Source organism: Dreissena polymorpha, chromosome 8, assembly GCF_020536995.1.
Source record: "Dreissena polymorpha isolate Duluth1 chromosome 8, UMN_Dpol_1.0, whole genome shotgun sequence".
Classification (NCBI taxonomy): Eukaryota; Metazoa; Mollusca; class Bivalvia; order Myida; family Dreissenidae; genus Dreissena; species Dreissena polymorpha.
In genome coordinates this window covers 23732144-23755744 of record NC_068362.1, presented here as the reverse complement: position 1 = coordinate 23755744, position 23601 = coordinate 23732144, and the positions used below count along the sequence as shown (strand labels likewise).

General features: G+C 36.4%; 1 protein-coding gene across 1 annotated transcript; it reads left to right on the top strand.

The window, feature by feature from the left end:
- Window positions 1-1266: 1266 nt before the first annotated feature.
- Window positions 1267-23163, top strand: LOC127842143 (putative ankyrin repeat protein RF_0381). The gene is made up of 10 exons (XM_052371486.1): window positions 1267-1412; window positions 2559-2690; window positions 9110-9205; window positions 10469-10567; window positions 12945-13043; window positions 13832-13960; window positions 15225-15323; window positions 18628-18726; window positions 21249-21425; window positions 22085-23163. Exons 2-10 carry the CDS (start codon window positions 2571-2573, stop codon window positions 22883-22885), a joined length of 1719 nt encoding a protein of 572 aa, XP_052227446.1. The 5' UTR covers window positions 1267-1412; window positions 2559-2570; the 3' UTR covers window positions 22886-23163.
- The last annotated feature ends 438 nt before the right edge of the window (window positions 23164-23601 follow it).

The window sequence follows — 23601 nt, the reverse complement described above, 5'->3', positions numbered from 1 at the left end:
CAGATAATGTCGGTTATTTCATTGGTAAAAACAACATCCGAACCACAGTTTAAACGCAGAAATGTAGATAACTCGTCAAAGAGGGTATATATTGTAGAACTTGTTTTGTCCACTTGTCTGGTGCCAATGATACAAGGGAACCAATTGGTAACAGCGTGCTCAACTTACTGTGTGTTATTATCATTTCAGCATGTAATTTTTTTTTTTTGCTATTTTACGCAGGATTTTAAGTTCTTTTACATAGCTTTTAAAACATTCCGAAATTAACCATGTGACCATTTACATTCAATACATTTACACAATTTAAAATGGTTGATAAAGTCAAAAGCTTTCTAAAAATCAACGTATAGATACTAGAATCTGCCTTAATTTTGTTTAAACATGATTGTATCAAAGCTCAGAGGCAAACATGTTATCAATACTTTTTACATCGTTTTAGTAACAGAAATGCCCCTGCAATTTCCAGGGTCATTAGTTGTTCCCGATTTAAAAATAAGACATATTATACTGGTACCCACAATTCTGGAAAATTACTTCGATTGATAATTTAGTTAAGGAGTGTATACATAGATAGGGTATTATTTCGTTCGAGGTATACTTATAAAATACCGCCATGAATGCCATCATCAGCACAACTTTTGATGTTTGTCAAGTCGGACAATGGCCGTTCAACTTCTTGTATGGCAAATGTTTCATTAAGTTCGTATTCTGATACATCAATGACTTCTGTATTTTAATTCAGAATTATCAATTGCCATAGCTTCTGTAGCATAAAGTATAGTCCATATAAACGGACTGCCAGAGCCTTTGATATTTTTTGCTATACCTTTGGCAATCCATTGGGTTATTAATCTGATAGTTGAATTATTGCAACTAGCATAAAGTAGTGCACTTAAATAGTTGTATGTTTAATTTTCGTCCAAAACATAGATCGACGCATTGTTTTTTATATATACGGTTGTTTTCTTTAACGACGTCCCTATTAGATGATTGCGTATGCACGCATAAAATCCAACACAGGATTATTTACTGTTTACTGTATATCGACATACGCAAATAATCCTCCAGTCTGGAGTCCAGAGGAATATCTGCGCATGTACACAGAATTTGTCCACGTCCCTATTAGAGAATTGCGTATGTACGCATAAAATCCAACACAGGAATATTTACTGTACACATATATCGACAGACGCAAATAATCCACCGCAGGATTTTCTAAGCCCTGCGCAGAAAATCCGGGAATGGAATACGTATATACCTGTGGAATGTAACCTCATGTTCGACGACAAAGGAAATTTTCGTACATTACATGCCACTATTCGTACCCAAGGGGTCGTACCAAGGCAAGTGAGTTTGCTTCCGAAAAAGATCACATACCTATTCTGCAACTGTTTACGCCGTTGATCAAGCAGGTTTGTTCGTGTTTAATTAGCTCAGAGAAAATCCACAACTTATTTTTCAGGTTACAAGATCTGTATTGTAGTGAAAAGTTTCTCTCAGTCTCAAACTTTGAGTCAAAGAATCTTAGCTGAGCCTGAAATAATTCGCGTTCAGAATAAGTCTGCCAAAGCAAAATTCATCAAAAGACACTATGGCGGCAATTTAAATTGACTAAAATAATCAAGTCCATATCAACGGACTCCCAGATTCTTTGATGATTTTTGCTCTGGCGCTCCAGCAACCCTTTGTGTTATAAAGCTGTGAGTTGAATTATTGCGTTAAATATTTTCAAAAACAGACTCGATCAACAGTGGGATCATGCCGCTCAGTACATCTTCTAACTAGTGTTATATCTCAATTGAGGTATTGCCTATTCGCTATAGGATGTATAAAATATCACTAGATCAATTTTGATGTGAAAAGAGTATGAGAAAGTTTTAATACTAAAGAAGTCCATTCACCATTAAAAAACGAAGATGTTGGGTAAAAAGGATCCTGTTCCTTACTTACCAGCCTAACAACAAACCAATGGTACAATCAGTTCTGGTCGGCCTTTTGCTTTTTCGCGGCAAATTCAACAATTGCTTTAGACAGCAGTGATTTTTTACCTGCGAGTCCTACGTCCTGGACTCACAAAAACCTCCGGGGATGCAAAGTTTCAAATAATGCGAGTCCCAAAAATGCATTGAAATTTCTCAAAAAATAATATCATTTAAAAATTGGACACATTCTTTCAATTCAGGGACTCATAGATTTGCAATTTATCGAATCCCACGACTCAGATTCATGAGAAAATTTGTAAAAATATCACTGTTAGACATATTTATCTTTTTTTCTTGGGATGAAAGACAATTCTTTTATCTACAATTTAAGTCCTGTTTGAATGAAATCAAGCAAGCATAAGTATGTAAATTACGCATTTAAAAAATGCACCCAACATACCCAATTCCGATCAAAGTCAATTAATTCCAACACTAATATCTATTTAAGATGTGTATAGATGTGTGCAATCGGGGGTCATCTCATATTTGCCACTTTTATTGATTAAAAAAATCCTAATTTTGACTAGACTCCTTTTTCCCAAAATGGCTAGAAAAACCCTTGGTCCTGTATTTCAGAGATACATCAGTATGGGTCTAGCAGCATCAAGACAAGAAGCATTCTGGGAGGCGTGTGGGTTTGGTAACGTGGAAAGGGCCAAACACTTCCTGCAAGAAGGCGACATTGACGTTAACTGGGTCTCATACACAGTGGGTTGAATCACGGATTGAAGCATGTTTTTAAAAGTTTTATATTACATTTTTGAACAGAGTTTGCCTCTGTGTCCTTATACTCTGATTAGAAGTTTAATAAGACGGTATTAGCGGACATTACCGGTGTAATCCTAATGTGCCTTTATAGCTGACAGATTATTGATTAGCCATTGTGAGTTGGCATTGTCTAGTCTGGGGCCACTTTGGTCTCATATGGCATGGCATTGTCTGGTCTGGGGCTACTTTGGTCTCATATGGCATGGCATTGTCTGGTCTGGGGCTACTATGGTCTCATATGACATGGCATTGTCTGGTCTGGGGCTACTTTGGTCTCATATGACATGGCATTGTCTGGTCTGGGGCTACTTTGGTTTCGTATGGCATGGCATTGTCTGGTCTGGGGCCACTTTGGTCTCATATGGCATGGCATTGTCTGGTCTGGAGCTACTTTGGTCTCATATGGCATGGCATTGTCTGGTCTGGGGCTACTTTGGTCTCATATGGCATGGCAATGTCTGGTCTGGGGCTACTGTGGTCTCATATGGCATGGCATTGTCTGGTCTGGGGCTACTTTGGTCTCATATGGCATGAAACTCATGACATATTTGTAAGAAACAGCTCATATTGAGGTGTTCTAGCCTTGATTTTGATAAGGAAGGAAATACACTTATATTTTATTAAGTTATAATAGGGGACCGTGAACCATATTGTTTGGACAAAATATACCAAATTTTCTAACTATACAGACCCCATTTTAAGAGCTTGTGAAAAATGTTTTATTTATCAATATACATTTTAAAAACTGTGTTAATTGATCCATCCTCATCATTGTTAGCTTACCTCACCATGGCACAGCATGCTGATGGTGAACTTTAAAGGGACTGTCAACCACGAATGACGAAAAAAGAAAAGTTGTAAAATACCTTTTTTTTTTACAATTCTTAGTATATATTGATAAAAATATCACAACTGGTATATTATATTACTTGAAAATTTTTCAAATTTTCAGTATATTTTGTAATAAAATTTTGCGATGTGATATCGAAAGTACATCGCGAAAATAGGTGAAATAACAATATACACACTATAAATAACGTAAGTAGATTGATCATTTTCTATATTAGATATATACAGTTCACTACGCATGCACAATTTGCATTCCTGGGTTTACCACGTGACGATGATGATCAATCTACGGGCGTTATTTATAGTTAACTGGTAATTACCTGGTAGACATACCCAGAAACATTAATTACCAAATATACTGAAAATATGAAAACTAAACAACTTGTTTCAAGTAATGTAATATACCAGTCGTATTATTTTCATCAATATAAACTGATAATTGTAACAAAATACGGTATTTTACAACTTTACTTTTCTACATCGTCGTGGTTGACAGTCCCTTTAATAATTGCTTTTGCCTGCTTGTCATGCATGTTCAGTTGTCAATAATTACCTTGCTAGCACACTACAGGCCACATTTATTATCCAATCTTCATGAAACTTGTTAAAGGAAGTTGTAAAATATCGTATTTTTTTACAATTATTTGTTTATATTGTTTAAAATATCACAACTGGTATATTTCAATCATGAAATTTTAATCAATATATTCTAATAATTGTACAAAAATATGGTATTTTAGAACTTTTCTTTTTTCGTCATTCGTGGTTGATAGTCCCTTTAAAACATGTTTCCAATGATATTCTAGCCTAGTTCAAAAGTGGGCCGGAAGTCAGGGTCACCTGAGATCAAAAACAAGCACACGTGATCAAATTAACACTCTAAAAGTCACATTAATAGTTGAAACTCATAAAAATTGATCTGATCATTAATTATAACGTTTTGTTCTAATGATGTCTCATCTGAGATAAAACATTGAAAAACTTTGGTTCTTTGAAAAACATGGATGCCAGATGGCGGGCCATTTTTTTACATGGCCAAAGCATAGTGAAACCTTGTTAATGCTCTCTTGGTCACTTTTATTGTCCAATCTACATGACACTTGCTAAGAGCATTTGTTGAAATTATATCTTGACTGAGTTTGAAAATTGTTCTGTTTTTCCAAAAAACATGGCAGTCAGGGGTCGGGGCACTTTTCCTTATATGGATTAAGTGAATTCTTCTTAACTCTTTACATGTTTGGTAAAAAAACTTGGTCGCTGGGTCTAATTTTTTTTAAAGTGTTGACACTCTAGAAAATGCATTTTTGTCCAATTTTTCTTTAAACTTTTCAAAACATTTGTTCTCATGATTTCTCAACTGAGCTGAAAAAAGTTTTGGCTTGCTGAAAAATTTAGATGCCAGGAGATATGGCAGTTGTCCTTTTATGGCTAAAGTGAAGCCTTGTTTACACTCTAAAAGTCATCTTCATCAAACATAGTCACATTATTTATCCTTAATGATTATCCCCAAGCTTTTGAAAAGCGTGGGGATATTGTGGTTATCTCCGCCGTCCGTCTGTCTGTCAGTCTGTCCGTCCTGGCCACTATCTCCTACACTATTAGCACTACAACCTTGAAATTTACACACATGGTAGCTATGAGCATATGTGCGACCCTGCACTATTTGGAATTTTGATCTGACCCCTGGGTCAAAAGTTATGGGGGTTGGGGTGGGGCCGGGTCAGAGATTTTCACTCATTTTTTTCTTCAAAAGGGGGCATATAGTGATTGGACTGTTCGTCCGTCTTTCCGTCACACTTTGCGTTCAGGTTTTGAAAAATGCTCATAACTTCTATATCCTTGAGATATAACCTTCATATTTGGTATGCATGTGTATATGGACAAGACCTTTCTGTACGCACAAATTTTTTTACCCCTGTGACCTTGACCTTGAAGTTAGGGTCCACGTTAAGGTTTTGAAATCTGCGTTTAGGTTGCGAAAAATGCTCATAACTTCTATGTCCCTTGAGATATAACCTTCATATTTGGTATGCATGTGTATATGGACAAGGCCTTTCCATCCGCACAAATTTTTTTACCCCTGTGACCTTGACCTTGAACTTAGGGTCCGCTTTTAGGTTTCGAAATCTGCGTTTAGGTTTCGAAAAATGCTCATAACTTCTATGTCCCTTGAGATATGACCTTCATATTTGGTATGCGTGTGTATATGGACAAGGCCTTTCCATACTCACAACAATTTTTACCCCTGTGACATTGACCTTGAACTTAGGGTCCGCGTTTAGGTTTCGAAAACTGCGTTTAGGTTTCGAAAAATGCTCATTACTTCTCTATGTCCCTTGAGATATAACCTTCATATTTGGTATGCATGTGTATATGGACAAGGCCTTTCCATACACACAACAATTTTTACCCCTGTGACCTTGACCTTGAAGTTAGGGTCCGCGTTTAGGTTTCTAAATCTGCGTTTAGGTTTCGAAAAATGCTCATAACTTCTATGTCCTTTGTGATATAACATTCTTATTTGGTATGCATGTGTATATGGACAAGGCCTTTCGAAACGCACAACAATAGGGGGCATAAGTCATCCTATGGTGACAGCTCTTGTTTTAGGTTATTTTACATTAACTTCTTCATTTCTACACCGATTCACTTCAAATTGATACTGAACCTCTCTTATGACAATACGGTCAATCTCAACTATGCATGGATCCATTACCAACCCTGGGACGCCCCGCCCACATAGACCACGCCCACCCAAAATTGCCTTTTACTATAATTTCTACACCGATTCACTTCAAATTGATACTGAACCTCTCTTATGACAATACGGTCAATCTCAACTATGCATGGCCCCATTACCAACCCTGGGGCGCCCCGCCCACATAGACCACACCCACCCAAAATAAGCTTTGACTATAATTTCTTCATTTCTACACCGATTCACTTCAAATTGATACTGAACCTCTCTATGATAATACGGTCAATCTCAACTATGCATGGCCCCATTACCAACCCTGGGGCGCCCCGCCCACATAGGCCACACCCACCCAAAATTGCCTTTTACTATAATTTCTTCATTTCTACACCGATTCACTTCTTACTGATACTGAACCTCTCCTTGACAATACGGTCAATCTCAACTATGCATGGCTCCATTACCAACCCTGGGGCGCCCTGCCCACATAGGCCACACCCACCCAAAATTGCCTTTTACTATAACTTCTTCATGTTTACATTGATTCACTTCTAATTGATACTGATCTTCTCTTATGACAATACGTTCAATCTCAAGTATGCATGGCCCCATTATCAACCCTTGGGCGCCCCTGGGTCACACATGCGGCATGGGGATACGCGTCGGCCTCTGTCGCGCCATTTCTAGTTTCAAAGTGTGAAAAATGAAGTGACTAGACATTAAATATTTATGTTTCATAAAATATTTTTCTGAGCTCCATCTTCTCAGAATACATGGAGTTATTTTGGGTCACAGGCTTGTGCTTAAGGGCCCATGGACCTCTTGTTATCCTCCCCCTGAAATTGATGCAATTTATTGTTTTCCTTAAAGTTATGGTACAATATAACCATTCTTTTGTTTAATTTGCCTTTTACTTAATATTTCTATCCGGGCTTGGCTAAAAGAGCTTCTTTTGAAAAAATACTTTACAAATTGAGCTTCGCTTTGTTTAAAGAGATAGGAGAAATTCACTCTAATTATCTAGATAGTTCATTAACAAACAATACCTGTAAAGCAATCTCCTATTAAAATTCCAGCAAATGTAATTAGCTCACCTGAGCAAAAAATGCTGTGACCTATTGTGATCACTTGGCGTCTGTCTTCATGTAGTTTTCAATATTTTTCGTCAATATTTAGCTTGTGATCTCTCTAGAGGCCACATTTTTTATCAATCCTGACCTAACTGGTTTGAATGTTTTTCTAGACAATATCCAGGTGGAGTTAAAATCTGTATCACACGCATAAAGAATGTCATTTCGTAAAACCTTAGAAAAACAAGCTATGTGTTTGTGAAACACTATGTACCCATATATATGACCTTTGACCTTGAAGGATGACCTTGACCTTTCACCACTCAAAATGTGCAGCTCCATGAGATACACATGCATGTCAAATATCAAGTTGCTAGCTTTAATATTGCAAAAGTGACATTAAATGAGCGATTTTGACCCATATATTTGACCTTTGACCTTGAAGGATGACCTTGACCTTTAACCACTCAAAATGTGCAGCTCCATGAGATACACATGCATGCCAAATATGAAGTTGCTATCTTCAATATTGCAAAAGTTATGGCAAATGTTAAAGTTGGAGCAAACCAACAGACCAACAGACAGGGCAAAAACAATATGTCCCCCACTATAGTGGTGGGGGACATAAAAATTGTTGCCACTGTACAGGCCATATGAATGACTCATGAATCTTGGTCAGAATGTTAATTTGCAATATCTAGATTATCTAGGTCAGAACGGAATGTTGATCATATGAGTCCCCAAACTAGGTCACCAGACCACGCTTATGACTCAGTCTTGACAAACCTTTGTTAGAATGTTTATATTGACATTTTTAACCAGGTTTTCCGAAGGAAAAAACTGGTCATTAGGTTGCCGAATGCGGGCGGGCTGGCTGGCTGGCTGGCTGGCGGGCGGAACAAGCTTGTCCGGGCCATAACTATGTCGTTCATTGTCAGATTTTAAAATCATTTGGCATATTTGTTCACCATCATTGGACGGTGTGTCGCGCGAAATTATTACGTCGATATCTCCAAGGTCAAGGTCACACTTTGAGTTCAAAGGTCAAAAATAGCCATAAATGAGCTTGTCCTGGCCATTACTATGTCATTCATTGTGAGATTTTAAAATCATTTGGCACATTTGTTCACCATCATGGGACGGTGTGTTGCACGAAAGAATCACGTCAATATCTCCAATGTCAAGGTCGCCACGACTAAAAATAGATTTAAAAAAAAAAAACTTACAAAGGGGGTTAATTTTGTTTGTTCATTTCAAAAGTTCAGTTTGAGTTTTCTCCCTTTATCAGATTTTTTTTTCACAATGAAAACCTGGTTTTTGTGACAATTTTGTCCCTTGTCTAGGTAACATTTTAATTTGAGTCATGTGTGTTCTAAAACTAAGTCACCAGATTATATCTTAAAAAAACATTGTTACCTTTCTTAAGGCCCAAAAAGAAATAAGTCAAGCTGGATTAAACTTGTTTATCTTGACATTATGCAGGCTGAGTTCTTATCAAGGCCAAGTATGTTCCAAAACAAGGTCACTATGTTACATGTGGACAACTCTTATTAATATTCAATATAGGAGTGTATGCTTTAACTCGCCTTTGACTGGAATGTTATTTATGTTTCAATTTACATGCACTTGTGTATATCATTTGTTTGCTTGATTATGTTTTGGCTGTTACAATACAGATTGTTATCTCGCTTGCTAATTAACACAATTAAACATAGAACTGTGAGATTTTCTATATTTTCTTGTAGAATGACTGCTGTCCGATTCATGTGGCATCCCAAGGCAAACCAGAGATTGTCCAGCTCTTGCTTGACCACAAATGTGATGTGAATGTCAGGGACAATGTAAGTGCCAGGTGCCAGTGCCATATTTTATGCTAAGAAGTGAAGTATAGAACCATTATACACAAAAATTTACTACTCATTGGACTTGGCATTATACTTTTAAATTTGTCTATTCACCAATCAGGCAGAGCTATACCCAAAGTTCGAAGTTGAAAACCAGGTTTCTAATGCCCTTGTCAGGTTTCTAATGCCCTTGTCAATGTTAAGGTGCAAACTATCCATCTGTATTTTTTCTTCTACAGAAACTTGGTATTTCTTTGAAACTTTACAAATGTGTGTGGGGTCATTGTGTAAGGTCATTGACAAAGTTCCATACCACTGACCTGCAATCAAGAAGAATTATGCCTCTTTTATGTACTTAGAAAATTAATTATGGTAAAACATCTTTATATTACTGTATCTACCTCTCATATTATATTGACACTTCACAGATTTGTTCTTTTCATGGTGTGACTTCAGGCTGGTCTGGAGCTATGCTTGCAGTATTTAGCCAAGGACACATTTGTTCATGATCCATGTCAATTAAACCTTTCCCACTCAGAAGAAAAGTGAGAATGGCTACGGGTATGTGCAAGCAGCATAAAACCAGAACAGCCTGCAAGTAATTCGCAGACTGTTCAGGTTTTATGCTGTTTGCTGTTCATCACTATCTAAGGGTTGGAAATGAATCCTTGAAAATTTGAATGTAGTAAAAAATGTCTTTAATTGTCCCCTACCGGTTTCATCGGAGGGGACTTTTGGTTTGCGCTCTGTGTGTCCGTCTGTCTGTGAGTCTGTCTGTCACACTTTTCTGGATCCTGCGATAACTTTAAAAGTTCTTAGTATTTTTTCATGAAACTTAAAATATGGATAGATGGCAATATGGACATTAGGCACGTCATTTCATTTTGTTCCTACGTCAAAAATTATGGTTGCTATGGCAACAAATAGACAAGAAATACTGCTGAAAATGGTGGTTTTCTGGATCGTGCGATAACTTTAAAAGTTTTTAATATTTTTTCATGAAACTTGCCACATGGATAGATGGCAATATGGACATTATGCACGGCATTTCATTTTGTTCTTACATCAAAAATTGTGGTTGCTATGGCAACCAAAAAAAAGAATAATTCTGAAAATGGTGGAATTTCTGACAATGGTGGAGCCGGTAGGGGACCATATTGCTTGACAATAGCCTTGTTAAATTTAACTTTCTGAGGGACTACAAATGCGTCAAAACAGGTATCTAAGTGGTAAAGAGTTAATCAATGTGTACTGTTTCAGCGAGGCAACTTGCCTATCCACCATGCAGCCATGAAGGGCCACACCACTATTGTACAGATGCTGATCAATGCAGGCTCAGAAATTAATGCTCAGGAGAAGGTAGGTGTCATATGCCTGTATTAACCAACCCTTTCTTGGCCTTAAGTCTAAAAAAGAAGAATATTTTTAACCAGGTTTTCCGAAGGAAAAAACTGGTTATTAGATTGGCGAATGCGGGCGGGCTGGCTGGCGGGCGGGCGGAACAAGCTTGTCCGGGCCATAACTTTGTCGTTCATTGTGAGATGTTAAAATCATTTGGCACATTTGTTAACCATCATTAGACGGTGTGTCGGGCGAAAAAATTACGTCAATATCTCCAAGGTCAAGGTCACACTTTGAGTACAAAGGTAAAAAATAGCCATAAATGAGCTTGTCTGGGCTATAACTATGTCATTCATTATGAGATTTTAAAATCATTTGGCACATTTGTTCACCATCATGGGACAGTGTGTCGCACGAAAGAATCACGTCAATATCTCCAATGTCAAGGTCGCCACGACTAAAAATAGATTTATTTTAAAACAAACTTACAAAGGGGGTTAATTTTGTTTGTTCATTTCAAAAGTTCAGTTTGAGTTGTCTCCCTTTATCAGATTTTTTTTCACAATGAAAACCTGGTTTTGTGACAATTTTGTCCCTTGTTAAAGCTGTTCTGTTTTAAAAATAAATTTTACCATGCCATTTCACACCTTTCATTGCAACTTTCTTTATTTACAGTAGTTTGTTAATGACATAATCTTCATTTTAAGCCTGTACATGTTCAATAGATCTCTGAAGTAGGATATCTTGGGTCTGAATCTATATTTTTATTCTTAAGCCTTGCATTTGGATGTTGTATGCAGTCCCTGGTCAACTAAAATGAATAGAAATGAATGGTAAAAGTGAAATGTCCTAATTAAAACTGCAGATATCTAGCCCAGTTGCATGTACATCTTTTTTATTGCTCAATTCAGAAGATCAGACTTTAGGATCCACCCAGATGAGAATGAACCCTTTACAACTTAGATACATATTTTTACGCATTTGAAGTCTCTTAGAAAGTAACATTTAATTAAACACCTTTCTTATTAGATTCAAGTTTTAAAGGCTTCATTTCCAACCCTGAAATACTGATAAGCAGCAAACTGCATAAAACCTGAACAGACTGCGAGTTACTCGCAGACTGTTCTGGTTTTATGCTGTTTGCAGATAGCCATTTTCACTTTGCTTCTGAGTGGGAAAGGGTTTACCCTTCAAGCTCTGGAACTGAATTTTAAAGGCCTTTGCAAACAGTTTGGATCCAGATGAGACGCCACAGAACGTGGCGTCTCATCAGGATCCAAACTGTTTGCTTTTGTGATAGTATTCTTTGAAAAAAAATCGAAGAAAATGTTAATTTTAGAAATTCAGCAGACAACATTTTAGCAAATTTCCCAGCATGCAAAGGGTTAAGAATGTTGGTCAGCTCATGAACGTTTCAAGTCTCAGCCACGAGAATATGCTGGGTTGAGTCAGAGTCAAAACACAAGTCTCTTTATGAACACCAAACTGTGCATAATGGTCGGATTCATCAAAAAAAGGAGAACAAACTAAATGTTTAGTCAGAATATTGACTTAAGTATGTGATAAGAGGCCCTGATCTACTAGATTTTCATACAAGTATTCTGTTATTCTGTGTTTCTAAATATATTGATTGAATTTGCCTTGACAGTAACACATGATTGAATTTGCCTTGACAGTAACACATGATTGAATTTGCCTTGACAATAACACATGATTGAATTTGCCTTGACAGTAACACATGATTGAATTTGCCTTTACAGTAACACATGATTGAATTTGCCTTGACAGTAACACATGATTGAATTTGCCTTGACAGTAACACATGATTGAATTTGCCTTGACAGTAACACATGATTGAATCTGCCTTGACAGTAACACATGATTGAATTTGCCTTGACAGTAACACATGATTGAATTTGCCTTGACAGTAACACAATGTTTCCAATCAAAGACTTTTGTTTGGTGTCTCTTGACTGAGGTATTGGATTAACAGCATAGCCTCAAACAAGGGTAGAAATTGGTGGCTGCCTGTTTTCCTGTGGGGAGTTGATTTAAATGGGAGAAAGTCAATTTCAAAATTGTGTTATCTGTCAGGTCAACTAGTTGTTTAAAATATGCTTGAAACAGTTTTACGGCAAAGTATCTTTTTGTTAAGCACAAAGATTAAGGCTCATAAAAGAGCATAATGAATTTAGTCATGACTGTAATTTTATACTATACTATTATACTATTGTCTCTGATTTAGTTTTGTTAAAGATATTATTTAGATAATAATCACATGTTCTTGGTTCTTAGCTTCTTGCTCTTTAGAGGGGCTACCAAAGTATTAAAGATACTTGCCTGTCTGGGCAACATGCTTGAAGTTAGTTTATACATCTGCTTGAATTTGTTACAGAATGGCTGGACAGCTCTGCATAATGCAGCATACTGGTGCCAATCGGAGGTTGTGAAATTGCTGGTTAAAAATGGGTGTGATGTCCACAAGCAGAACAAGGTATGTTGTGGGTAACCGTAACATATGGGTCATGCTCAGTGAAAAGGGGGGTTCAATGCATATGTGTTAAGTGACATCCCAAATTAGCCTGTGCAGTCTGCACATGCTAATCAGGGACAATACTTTCTGCCATAACTGAATTTTTGCTTAGAGGAGACTATCTTTAAACGGAAAAATACCTTTTAAGGGGAAAGTGTCTTCCCTGATGCGCCTGTTCAGACTCTACCAGAGGTCAACCAATTTGGAATGTTAAAAGTACAGATGAGCCTTGCTTTGGGAAAACAGTGCTTAATGCAGGTGCATAAAGTATTGTTGCAGATTAGCCTGCACATTCAGCTCATGCCAATTAATGGACAACACTTTCCTCTTGTCCCTCATTAGCCTGTTAATAAAGTGTCAATGACATTCATATACTCATTACTTAGATTAAAATATATGTCTTCTGAAAATGTCCACTTTATATATGTATGTAATTAATTTGCAGAGAACTTGAAGTCTAATTTAATGTTGATTTTATTTTGTTGACTTGCAATCGATGAATTTGATAGAAATCTTATTTTTGGTACTTCTATCTTTGGAAGTGCAAAAACAAGTTGATTAAAACTGTATAACATCAAAAACAATAAATGCGTTAACTCAATATTTTTGTTAGCTGAACTTATATATAAAAAATTACTTGACCTTTTAATAAAGCATCACTATGTAACGAAGAAATGAATATTCTAAAAGTATCGAACATTTTTGGAAATTACATTTTAAATTTCAATTTACTTTACATATTTTATCAGGATGAGCGCACAGCGCTTCATGAGTGTGCAAGGTCTCAGTGTCGGGAAGAGTTACATCTCGGTGAGATAGCACGCACACTGATCGAGGCAGGCTGTGACATCAACAGCAAGAGCAGTGACTGGGGAGAGGTCAGTAGCGGTAGTTAATGTTAGTAACCATTGTGGTATTTATAGCATGTGGAAGAAATAAACCCGCCTAAACTCAATTTTGATTGCTATAAGCTGTTTATTTGAGCAGGTCTCTATGAAAACCAGGCATAATGCATGTGCCATAAAGTATCCTCCCAGATTAGCCTGTGCAGTCAGCCCAGCCAATTTGGGAGAGTACTTTTTGCTTTTATGGAATTTTTGTTTATTATGAAGGAGATCTCTTCTTAACAGTCTAGGACAAAAGTGCTAAAAGTTGTTCAAATCATTCTGCTTTGATGCATTTGTAGGTCATAAAAGTTAGAAAAAAATATTTTAAATGTGATAACTTAAAAAAATTGATTTACTCTCTAGCTTGTAAAACATGATTATCTAGAAATATAGTTTAATAGGTCTGTTAAGAAGCATTCAGAAAAATAATTACATCAAAAGGTTGCAATTCTTTTTATTGGCTGAGGTAAAAAAAATGTAAAAATTACAATTTGCTTGCAGGAAATCGGATTCTGCTTAACTTTAAACTGGCCCCAGCTTGTCAGTATATTGTGAAAAACTGTGAAAAGTTTCTTGCCCAAACATAGCTTAGTACATGTATGCACCCCTTAAACAAATACCATATGGGTCATGTGTGATCTGTGAAAAGGGGCTTTAATGCATGTGTGTAAAATGACCTCTGAGATTAGCCTGTGGAGTCCACACAGGCTAATCAAGGACGACACTTTCCACTTTTCTGATATGTTCTGTTTGAAGAAGACTCTTCTAAGCAAAAATTTAGTTTGTGGACTGCACATGCTAATCTGGGACTGCACAGGCTAATCTGGGACTGCACAGGCTAATCTGGGACTGCACAGGCTAATCTGGGACTGCACAGGCTAATCTGGGACTGCACAGGCTAATCTGGGACTGCACATGCTAATCTGGGACTGCACAGGCTAATCTGGGACTGCACAGGCTAATCTGGGACTGCACAGGCTAATCTGGGACTGCACAGGCTAATCTGGGACTGCACAGGCTAATCTGGGACTGCACAGGCTAATCTGGGACTGCACAGGCTAATCTGGGACTGCACAGGCTAATCTGGGACTGCACAGGCTAATCTGGGACTGCACAGGCTAATCTGGGACTGCACAGGCTAATCTGGGACTGCACAGGCTAATCTGGGACAACAGTTTACGCACATGCATTAAACCCCTCATATCCTTACTACACCTCCAGTTGTCTTTAATCCTTGTCTATTGCTGTCCCCAAGGCTGATCTGACAGGACTCATGTACACTGCCTACCATAACCATCCAGACGTGGCGGCTGCACTGATAGAGGCAGGATGTGAGCTGGATGCTGTTGGAACGGTATATACTTAACGGCCAACAGTTCCAGGCCCTGTGTAATCAAAGATTATTACAAATTTTAAATTACAACTAAGTAAGATATTTAACTTTTTCCTGCTCAGAAATAAGGTGGACATTGGTAATATGCAACAAGCACAAAACCAGAACAGCCTGCGACTAATTTGTAGTCTGTTCACGTTTTATGCTGTTTGCAGGTCATTACTTCATCAGAGTTGGAAATGAAGCCTTTAAAACATAAAACAGAGATCTAGAAAGAAAAGACTTTGATTTAAATAGATGTTATAAGGGACTTCAAAAGCGTCAAAGTGTGTTTCTGAGCGGTTTAGTGTTAATAAGATTGGCACCATAGTTGCATCTTCCAATCTCATCAGGGAAGTCTTTTGTTAATTTGTACTTAACTGAAAAGCTTAGTTTTTAAGGAAATGCAATTCTTTGTGTTTACAACAACAAGCAATATTTCATACTTTAGAGTCGTGAAAACACATGTTTATGTAAACAGATCTATACTTGAAACAGCTAGATGTAAGGAATTAAAAAACAAATTCTTATTGCAATTTAAGAAACTTTGTGAATACGATCCCTGCCTACTTGGAAAACCTTTCACCTGTATTGAGCTTTCATATTGTCTCTGGTTGTTGTGTTTTCTAAAGGCCTTAAAGGAGCCTAATCAGACTTGAATATTTACAATTGTTTGACTCATACCTGGAAGAAGATATAAAATACTGTTGAATCTTTTAATTTTAAATAAAATTAATTGTTTTTGGTAAAATTTGGCATTTTGGTATTGGATCTTGTTGGATCACACTGAGTTTTTTCTAAGGTCCAATGAAAGACATAGCATAACCTCTGTTGAAAATTTGTTTTGATGGTTCATTGGCACCCATTGGCACATGCAAATTAAGGAAAATAAGTGTCCCACACATAATCTTGGTTTTGTAGTATATGTACTGACATTATATATTCATATACAGGGCTTACTCAGCCATTCGCCAAATTAGCCAATGGCTACAAATAAGGAAATTTGGCTACAAAATATTCCATCTGGCTACAAAGATTTCAACATAATCACCCATAAAATATCCTCAATAATAAGAATTCTGACATAAAAAGGTAAATTTGGCTACAGAAAATGTTGAGCCAGAGGGAGCCCTGATATATGTGGCAGTGGTTGGAAACATGTGTATTGTGGCTCAAAAATGACATAATTTCCACTTTCTTTAAGAAACAAAATAAAAAAAATAAAAAGGCTTCCATCACTTTTAGTTTTGGAGATATTAACCTAAACCTTATACCACTGTTTAGTACAAAATGAATCATATTTCGCAAATATGCTTACATAAAATGAACATAGGACAAACACTAATAATAAAATAATATTCAGCAATATTATTGATAGTTTAATTTATAAGCGGATTTTATACTTAATTCGACACATAGAAACATTTTATGTGTGTCCCCTGATACAGTTTTGTAAATATTGTTTCAATGGTAATAGACTTTGAAATTTGGTCATTTTTTTTTCAATTAAACAGTGAATATTCTGTCATAATTTACTTGACCATACCAAAACAACGCATATGTACATCTAATATTTTTTTTTTATATTCATATTTCAGGTGTATCTCCTGAAAATATCATGAGTATAGAATTGATAATTATACTACAGCATTTTTTGTGTAGACAGTAAATACACAAACATACCATTTTCACTTAAGGTGTTTGACTTCACTTTTCAACATATGCGTAATATATGCACTATTGCCTTTGCAAATTGAGGTAAACTTGCCCCTACATGTCTAATATTATTAGAAGCAAAATAAAAAAACTTACACAAACTTTAAATCATTTTAATTAAAAGTTTAAAAAAATGCATCTTAATTTGACGGAATAACATTTCAATTGCTTGCTAATGCAAACACCAGAACATGAGAAATGCTTTCATTCATTTTGTTCAAATCTTCCAATTGCCATGTTTTAATTGTAAGCTGTCAAATGTCTATAAGATTTCATGACATAAGTGGATTTCCATACATTCATTGATATCTCATTGCGCTGATTTTGGCATATCATATGAATTCCTTCTTTTAAAAGATTTCTTCCATCAAGATGGTTGATATTTTTAAGTGTTGTCCTCCTTTATGCTGTTTTCATATTATTTTCGTATGGAAAAACGCACATTAGCTTCAGTATACCATGGTACTTAACTTTGATTCAGGATAAGATGTAGTGGGCTAATTCTCCACTGGCATTATTTTTTAAATCACTTTTGATAATGAGTCACATATATCATGAGTTTAATCCCTACTTTTGAAACATTTGAACATTTAATCAAGATTATATGATTTTTTATATGTGTTAAATTGTAATATATCTATAAAATAGGCAAGAGAAATTATACATTGAAGACAAATTTCATAAAATGCAGTGAAGACAAATAAGTGCCATGTGCCGATTGTGACGAAGATATTTCGTACATATTTTCCTACAATAATCAAAGCATTCATCTTTTTAGTTAGTGTTCGCGTGTCGTATGAATAGATATCGTTGCAGGAATTTATTACAAACCGTTAAACTAAATTTAGATTCACATGGTACATGCATCATTTACATGCTTGCGAATTTGACTGTACAGCCTTTTAGTTCGTATTTGTCGACACATGTTCTTCTTAACTTTTATTTTCATTTATATTGAAATATATGTTTAATAAGTTTTTTTACCTATTTTATATTAATTAATAAATATTTGACAAAATCGTATAATCACGCTTTAACTCTTTCAGTGCGGGAACCAAATTTTGAAGGCCTTTGCAAACAGTTTGGATCCAGATGAGACGCCACAGAACGTGGCGTCTCATCTGGATCCAAACTGTTTGCTATTCTGATAATATTTTTTTTAAATCAAAGAAATGCTAATTGTAGAAATTTAGCAGACAACATTTTAGCAGACGATAAATTTCCCAGCATGCAAAGGGTTAAGTACTGATTCTTCTCAGGGAACAAACTAAAATGTGTCACATTACATTTCTAGGATTTGGTATAATTGATAAAAATGTGACAACTAACAATACTTAATTCAGCCCCATTCTGGGGAATCTGGGCTCTAGGCATCATGTGCATAAGGCTACATTCTACCAGATGGCAAAGGCTAACCATGGGCAATACTTTTCATTTAATTTCAGCGTATTTTGTTGCCTAAAGGACGTTTCTTCATAGCGATTGCCCCCATGCATTTAGCCTGGTTATCCCTGAGCCAGGCTCAAATGTGTCAACTGACCATAATAAATTGGACTATTTCTATTTGCAGACATTCTGGACGGCACTTCACTGGGCAGCAGACAGAGGGAATGATGAGTTGGTCTACATGCTCCTGGAAGCAGGGATCAACCCTACTATAAGGGACATGGTGGGTGCACATAAGATGTGGATAGTAGACTTGCTCTGTTCAAACTGGGCTAAATGCATATGTGTTAAATGTCCACCCAGATTAGCATGTGCAGTCTGTATTGGCTTATCAGATATGACATTTTCTGATTGTATGGTATTTTTAGCTCGGCTGTTTTAGGAGAAAACCCGAGGTATTGTCATAGCCAGCTCGTCGTGTCCGTCGTCATGTCGTCCGCTGTCCCCCTCATGCTAAAACCTTAACATTTTGTCAAGGTTTTGAACATTGGCTCTAAAATCAAAGTGCTTCAACCTACAACTTTGAAACTTCATATGTAGCTGCACCTTGATGAGTTCTACATGCCACACCCATTTTTGGATCACTAAGTCAAAGGTCAAGGTCACTGTGACCTCTTGTCAAGCTTTCATTTATTCAAAACTGCACCCTCAGCCAAGCGTGGCACCCGTTATGCGGTGCTCTTGTTTGTTAAGAGGAAGCCTCTTCTAAGCAGAAATCCAGTTAAGGCGGAAAGTGTTGTCATAGCCTGTGCATACTGCCTAGGCTAATATAGGATGACACTTGACACACAGAGAACATTGAGATCTGTTGATTTTGGTTAAAAGTTTAGTTGTTCTTTTTAACAAAATTATATCACAAATAATTTGGAATTAACATTTCCTCTAAATTAATTTTGAATTAAACAGGCTGTGTCTTTATCCTTACAGTCTTTTAGTTGCGTCATTATTGTCCCCTACCGGTTTGCGCTCTGTCTGTCTGTCAGTCTGTCTGTCTGTCACACTTTCAGGATCCTGCAATTACTTTAAATGTTCATAAAACTTGAAACATGGATAGATGGCAGTATGGGCATTATGCACGTCATTTCATTTTGTTTGTAAATCAAAAATTCTGGTTGCTATGGCAACAAATATATATTAAAAAAAATAATTCTGACAGTGGTGGAGTCAGTAGGGGACATATATTGCTTGGCAATAGTCTTGTTAACCAGGTTTTTGGAAGGAAAAAACTGGTTATTAGATTGGCGAATGTCGGCGGGCGGGCTGGCAGGCGGAACAAGCTTGTCCGGGCCATAACTTTGTTGTTCATTGTGAGATTTTAAAATCAATTGGCACATTTGTTCACCATCATAAGATGGATTGTGGCACAAAAGAATAACATCGATATCTCCAAGGTCAAGGTCACACTTTGAGTTCAAAGGTCAAAAATGGCCATAAATGAGCTTGTCCGGGCCATAACTTTGTCATTCGTTGTGAGATTTTAAAATCATTTGGCACTTTTGTTCACCATCATGGGACGGTGTGTTCCACGAAAGAATCACATTAATATCTCCAAGGTCAAGGTCGCCACGACTTAAAATAGATTTATTTAAAAACAGGGGGTTAATTTTGTTTGTTCAGTTCAAAAGTTCATTTTGAGTTGTCTCCCTTTATCAAACTTTTTTTCACAATGAAAACCTGGTTTTGTGACAATTTTTTTATCCCTTGTTATATATTTTTATAGGAAAGGCTCCCAAACCATAAAAAAATCCATTTAGTTCTTAAGTTGAGGATTCAGCGGGAAACTGTTGTAATTGCCTCACATTTCTATATTAAAAAAACACAATTATAATTGTGTGCTTAACCTCAAATGTGGGGTTACATTTCTATAAAAAACAAAATAATTATAGTTTTGTGCTTAACTTCAAATGTAGGGTTACATTTCTACATAAAAAACAATTATAGTTTTGTGCTGAACCTCAAATGTGGGGTTACATTTCTATATAAAAAAACAATTAAAGTTTTGTTTTTAACCCAAAATGTGGGGTTACGTGTGGGGTAACTTACATTCAAAATGACCCAGTCGTCCAAAAAGAAGGCTCATATCAGTTTTGATACCCCCATATAACTTTAGATATAGACCAGGTGTCCTCAAGATATACCCCCATATAACTTTAGATATAGACCAGGTGTCCTCAAGATATACCCCCATATAACTTTAGATATAGACCAGGTGTCCTCAAGATATACCCCCATATAACTTTAGATATAGACCAGGTGTCCTCAAGATATACCCCCATATAACTTTAGATATAGACCAGGTGTCCTCAATATTGAGACTTACTGATTGCCTTCATTACCTATGTTTGAACTACAATGGTTGCTGTACATACGTCAGTTAAGACAAATGCATCTTTCTACAGTATATATGGCAAATACCCTTGCTTTTTAAAATTTAAACAAAAATGTTATATAATTAACTGGGCCTTAATGCATTTGCGTAAAGTTTAGTCCCTGATAAGCCTGTGTTGTCTTCACAGGGATGACACATTCTGCCTTGACTGGACTGTGTTGTCTTCACAGGGATGACACATTCTGCCTTGACTGGAATTTAGTTGAGAAGCGACTTTCTTTTAACAAAGAATTCCATTTAAGTGGAAAGTGTTGTTGTAGTGTAGCCTGTGCTGACTGCACAAGCTAATCTTTGACGACACTTTACTATCATGCTTTAGGCCCTTTTTTCCTAGAACAGGGCTCTTATGTTTGCAGAGGGGAGAGACAGCCTATGACCGCGCCAAGTCTGATCAGATGAGGGAGGTACTCAAGACAGCTATAGATCTACACAAGGAGCTGAATGCTATGAAAGTCACACCCATTCTTCAAGTACTTAAATCCACCCCCAAGACTGCAGACAGTTTTAAACCAAAATGTGATGTCAACTTTAAGGTATATTGTGATGGGTTATAATGAAGAAATATTATTCAATTTATAATTGACTTTTTGTTTATAAACATTGTTACATTGAGGCCAGAGATTTCAAATGAACTGTTTTTATATTTTGATAGAAGAAAATGCTCAGATTGAGATATTGAGATTGCCTGTCATTCTAAAACTCATTATTTTTGCAATTGTATCAAAACTTTACATAGATGCCCACAAACCACTTTAAAACCATTAATGACTTAAACTTGGTTAAAATGTTTTACTGGACAAAATGAATGCCATGATTTAGGCTGGGCCAAGAGTGGTAAAAACTCAATAAAGATTATGTTTTTGACGATTGTTGTTCCGTTTACTCAGGTCTTAACAAAGTAGAATTTCACAGAAGTTTATACGACAGTTTTTATGTGTTAATGCTGGCATTTTGATTGGTAAAACATAGATACATGTGCACAACCAACTCAAGGTGTTTCACTGTTTGGTGCCTAGGTTTTAAACACAGACTTAGCATGGGCTTAGGCCTATGCAAAACAGGTGCTTTAACTAAGTCATTGGGTCAAAAGAACGTCGTTTTAACAGTTTAAAATAGTTTATTTACTGTGTTTTGCCTTAAATTTAGAATTGAACATTTTTTAATGTGACACATTTGTTTATGTATTATTTAGAGTCAGTCATTGCTCCCCAAGGATTGGAAAACTTCTAATTCCTTGAATGTGAAAAATCTCATCAACGAGAAGAAGTCAAAACTTGCCGCCATGACATCGGAAAAGTATCGCAGTGAGTTAGCTCGTAGAACGGGGACAGCTATGATAAAAGATGAAGATGTTAAAACAGCTGAAACAGAGGAAAAAAAGGACTTCCAAAAAGATTCATTTGTCGAAACTGATACGTCTGACAGTTTTTCTAAAGGTGCTGAAAATATCAGTTTGTGTTCAGAGACTGAAGTGACAGCTGATGATCAAATTGAAAGTTTTCACATTGATGCTGCAGAATTTGGAAGCACTGTTGAAAAAAGTGATATCAGTTCGGATGAAACCTGCAAAATGGAAACAGAAGTAGAATATGTGAAAACAGATGATGTATACATGATTGAACATGTTCATGGCAATACTGAAGAGCTTGGAAGCACACTGGTGAAATTGAAAGAGGCAAACCATGTCAGTTCAGTTGAAATTGTCAAAACTGACTGTGACATTGTGATAACAGACATAAGAGAAAGTGAACAGGCAAGTGGTAAGAACTTGAAAGATTGTGATCGTGATCATGCTTTAAAAGAAATTGTCGGAGACTTTAAAGTTGAACTTGAAACAATGAAAGATGAGAGGAAATACTCGGAAGATACAATTTGTGAGGGACATAAAGTAGGTTGTGGCTCAACTTGTGAAGGAAATGAGAAAGTAGGTTTTGACAAAGATATTGCTAAGCAACTTGTAACTGAGACAGGTGACAATGAAGCACTTCAATAAGTTTATGGTCTTTTAGAAGAAAAAAGTCATTTAGACACTAAACTGGCAGTTTTGAATTGTTGAATAGAAAATAAGCACACTTGCGTATAAAAAGGAAGATAAACAATCATATGAGCATGTAATGTGTTTGATGAAAGAATATTATGTAGCCTTATATTCCCAGGGGAAAAGTAAATGCATCCTTATTTTGCAAACTAATACATGTATTTGGTTCCATTTACTTATACAAAGTGAACTCTGCTTTCAATTTATTGAACATAATACACAATTTTACTCTTCCTGTTGTTTTTTTATCTGCCATGGAAAGACAGTTATATTGAAGAGCATATACCAGGCTCAATCAGAAATGAAAAATCAAAATAATTTTAAGCTTGGCGTTTTCGGAGAAAACCCAAGGTATTGTCATAGCCAGCTTTTCGTCCGCCGTCCTACGTCGGCGTCATGCTAAAACCTTAACATTTTGTTTAAGTTTTGAACATTGGCTTTAAAATCAAATTGCTTCCACCTACAACTTTGAAACTTCATATGTAGATGCACCTTGATAAGTTCTACAAGCCACACCCATTTTTGGGTCACTAGGTCAAAGGTCAAGGTCACTGACCTTAAAAAAAAAAAAAAAATCTGACAAGCTTTCATTTATTCAAAACTGCAGCCGTAGCCGAGTGTGGCACCCGCAATGCGGTGCTCTTGTTGAGTTATGCATTAAATGATCTGAA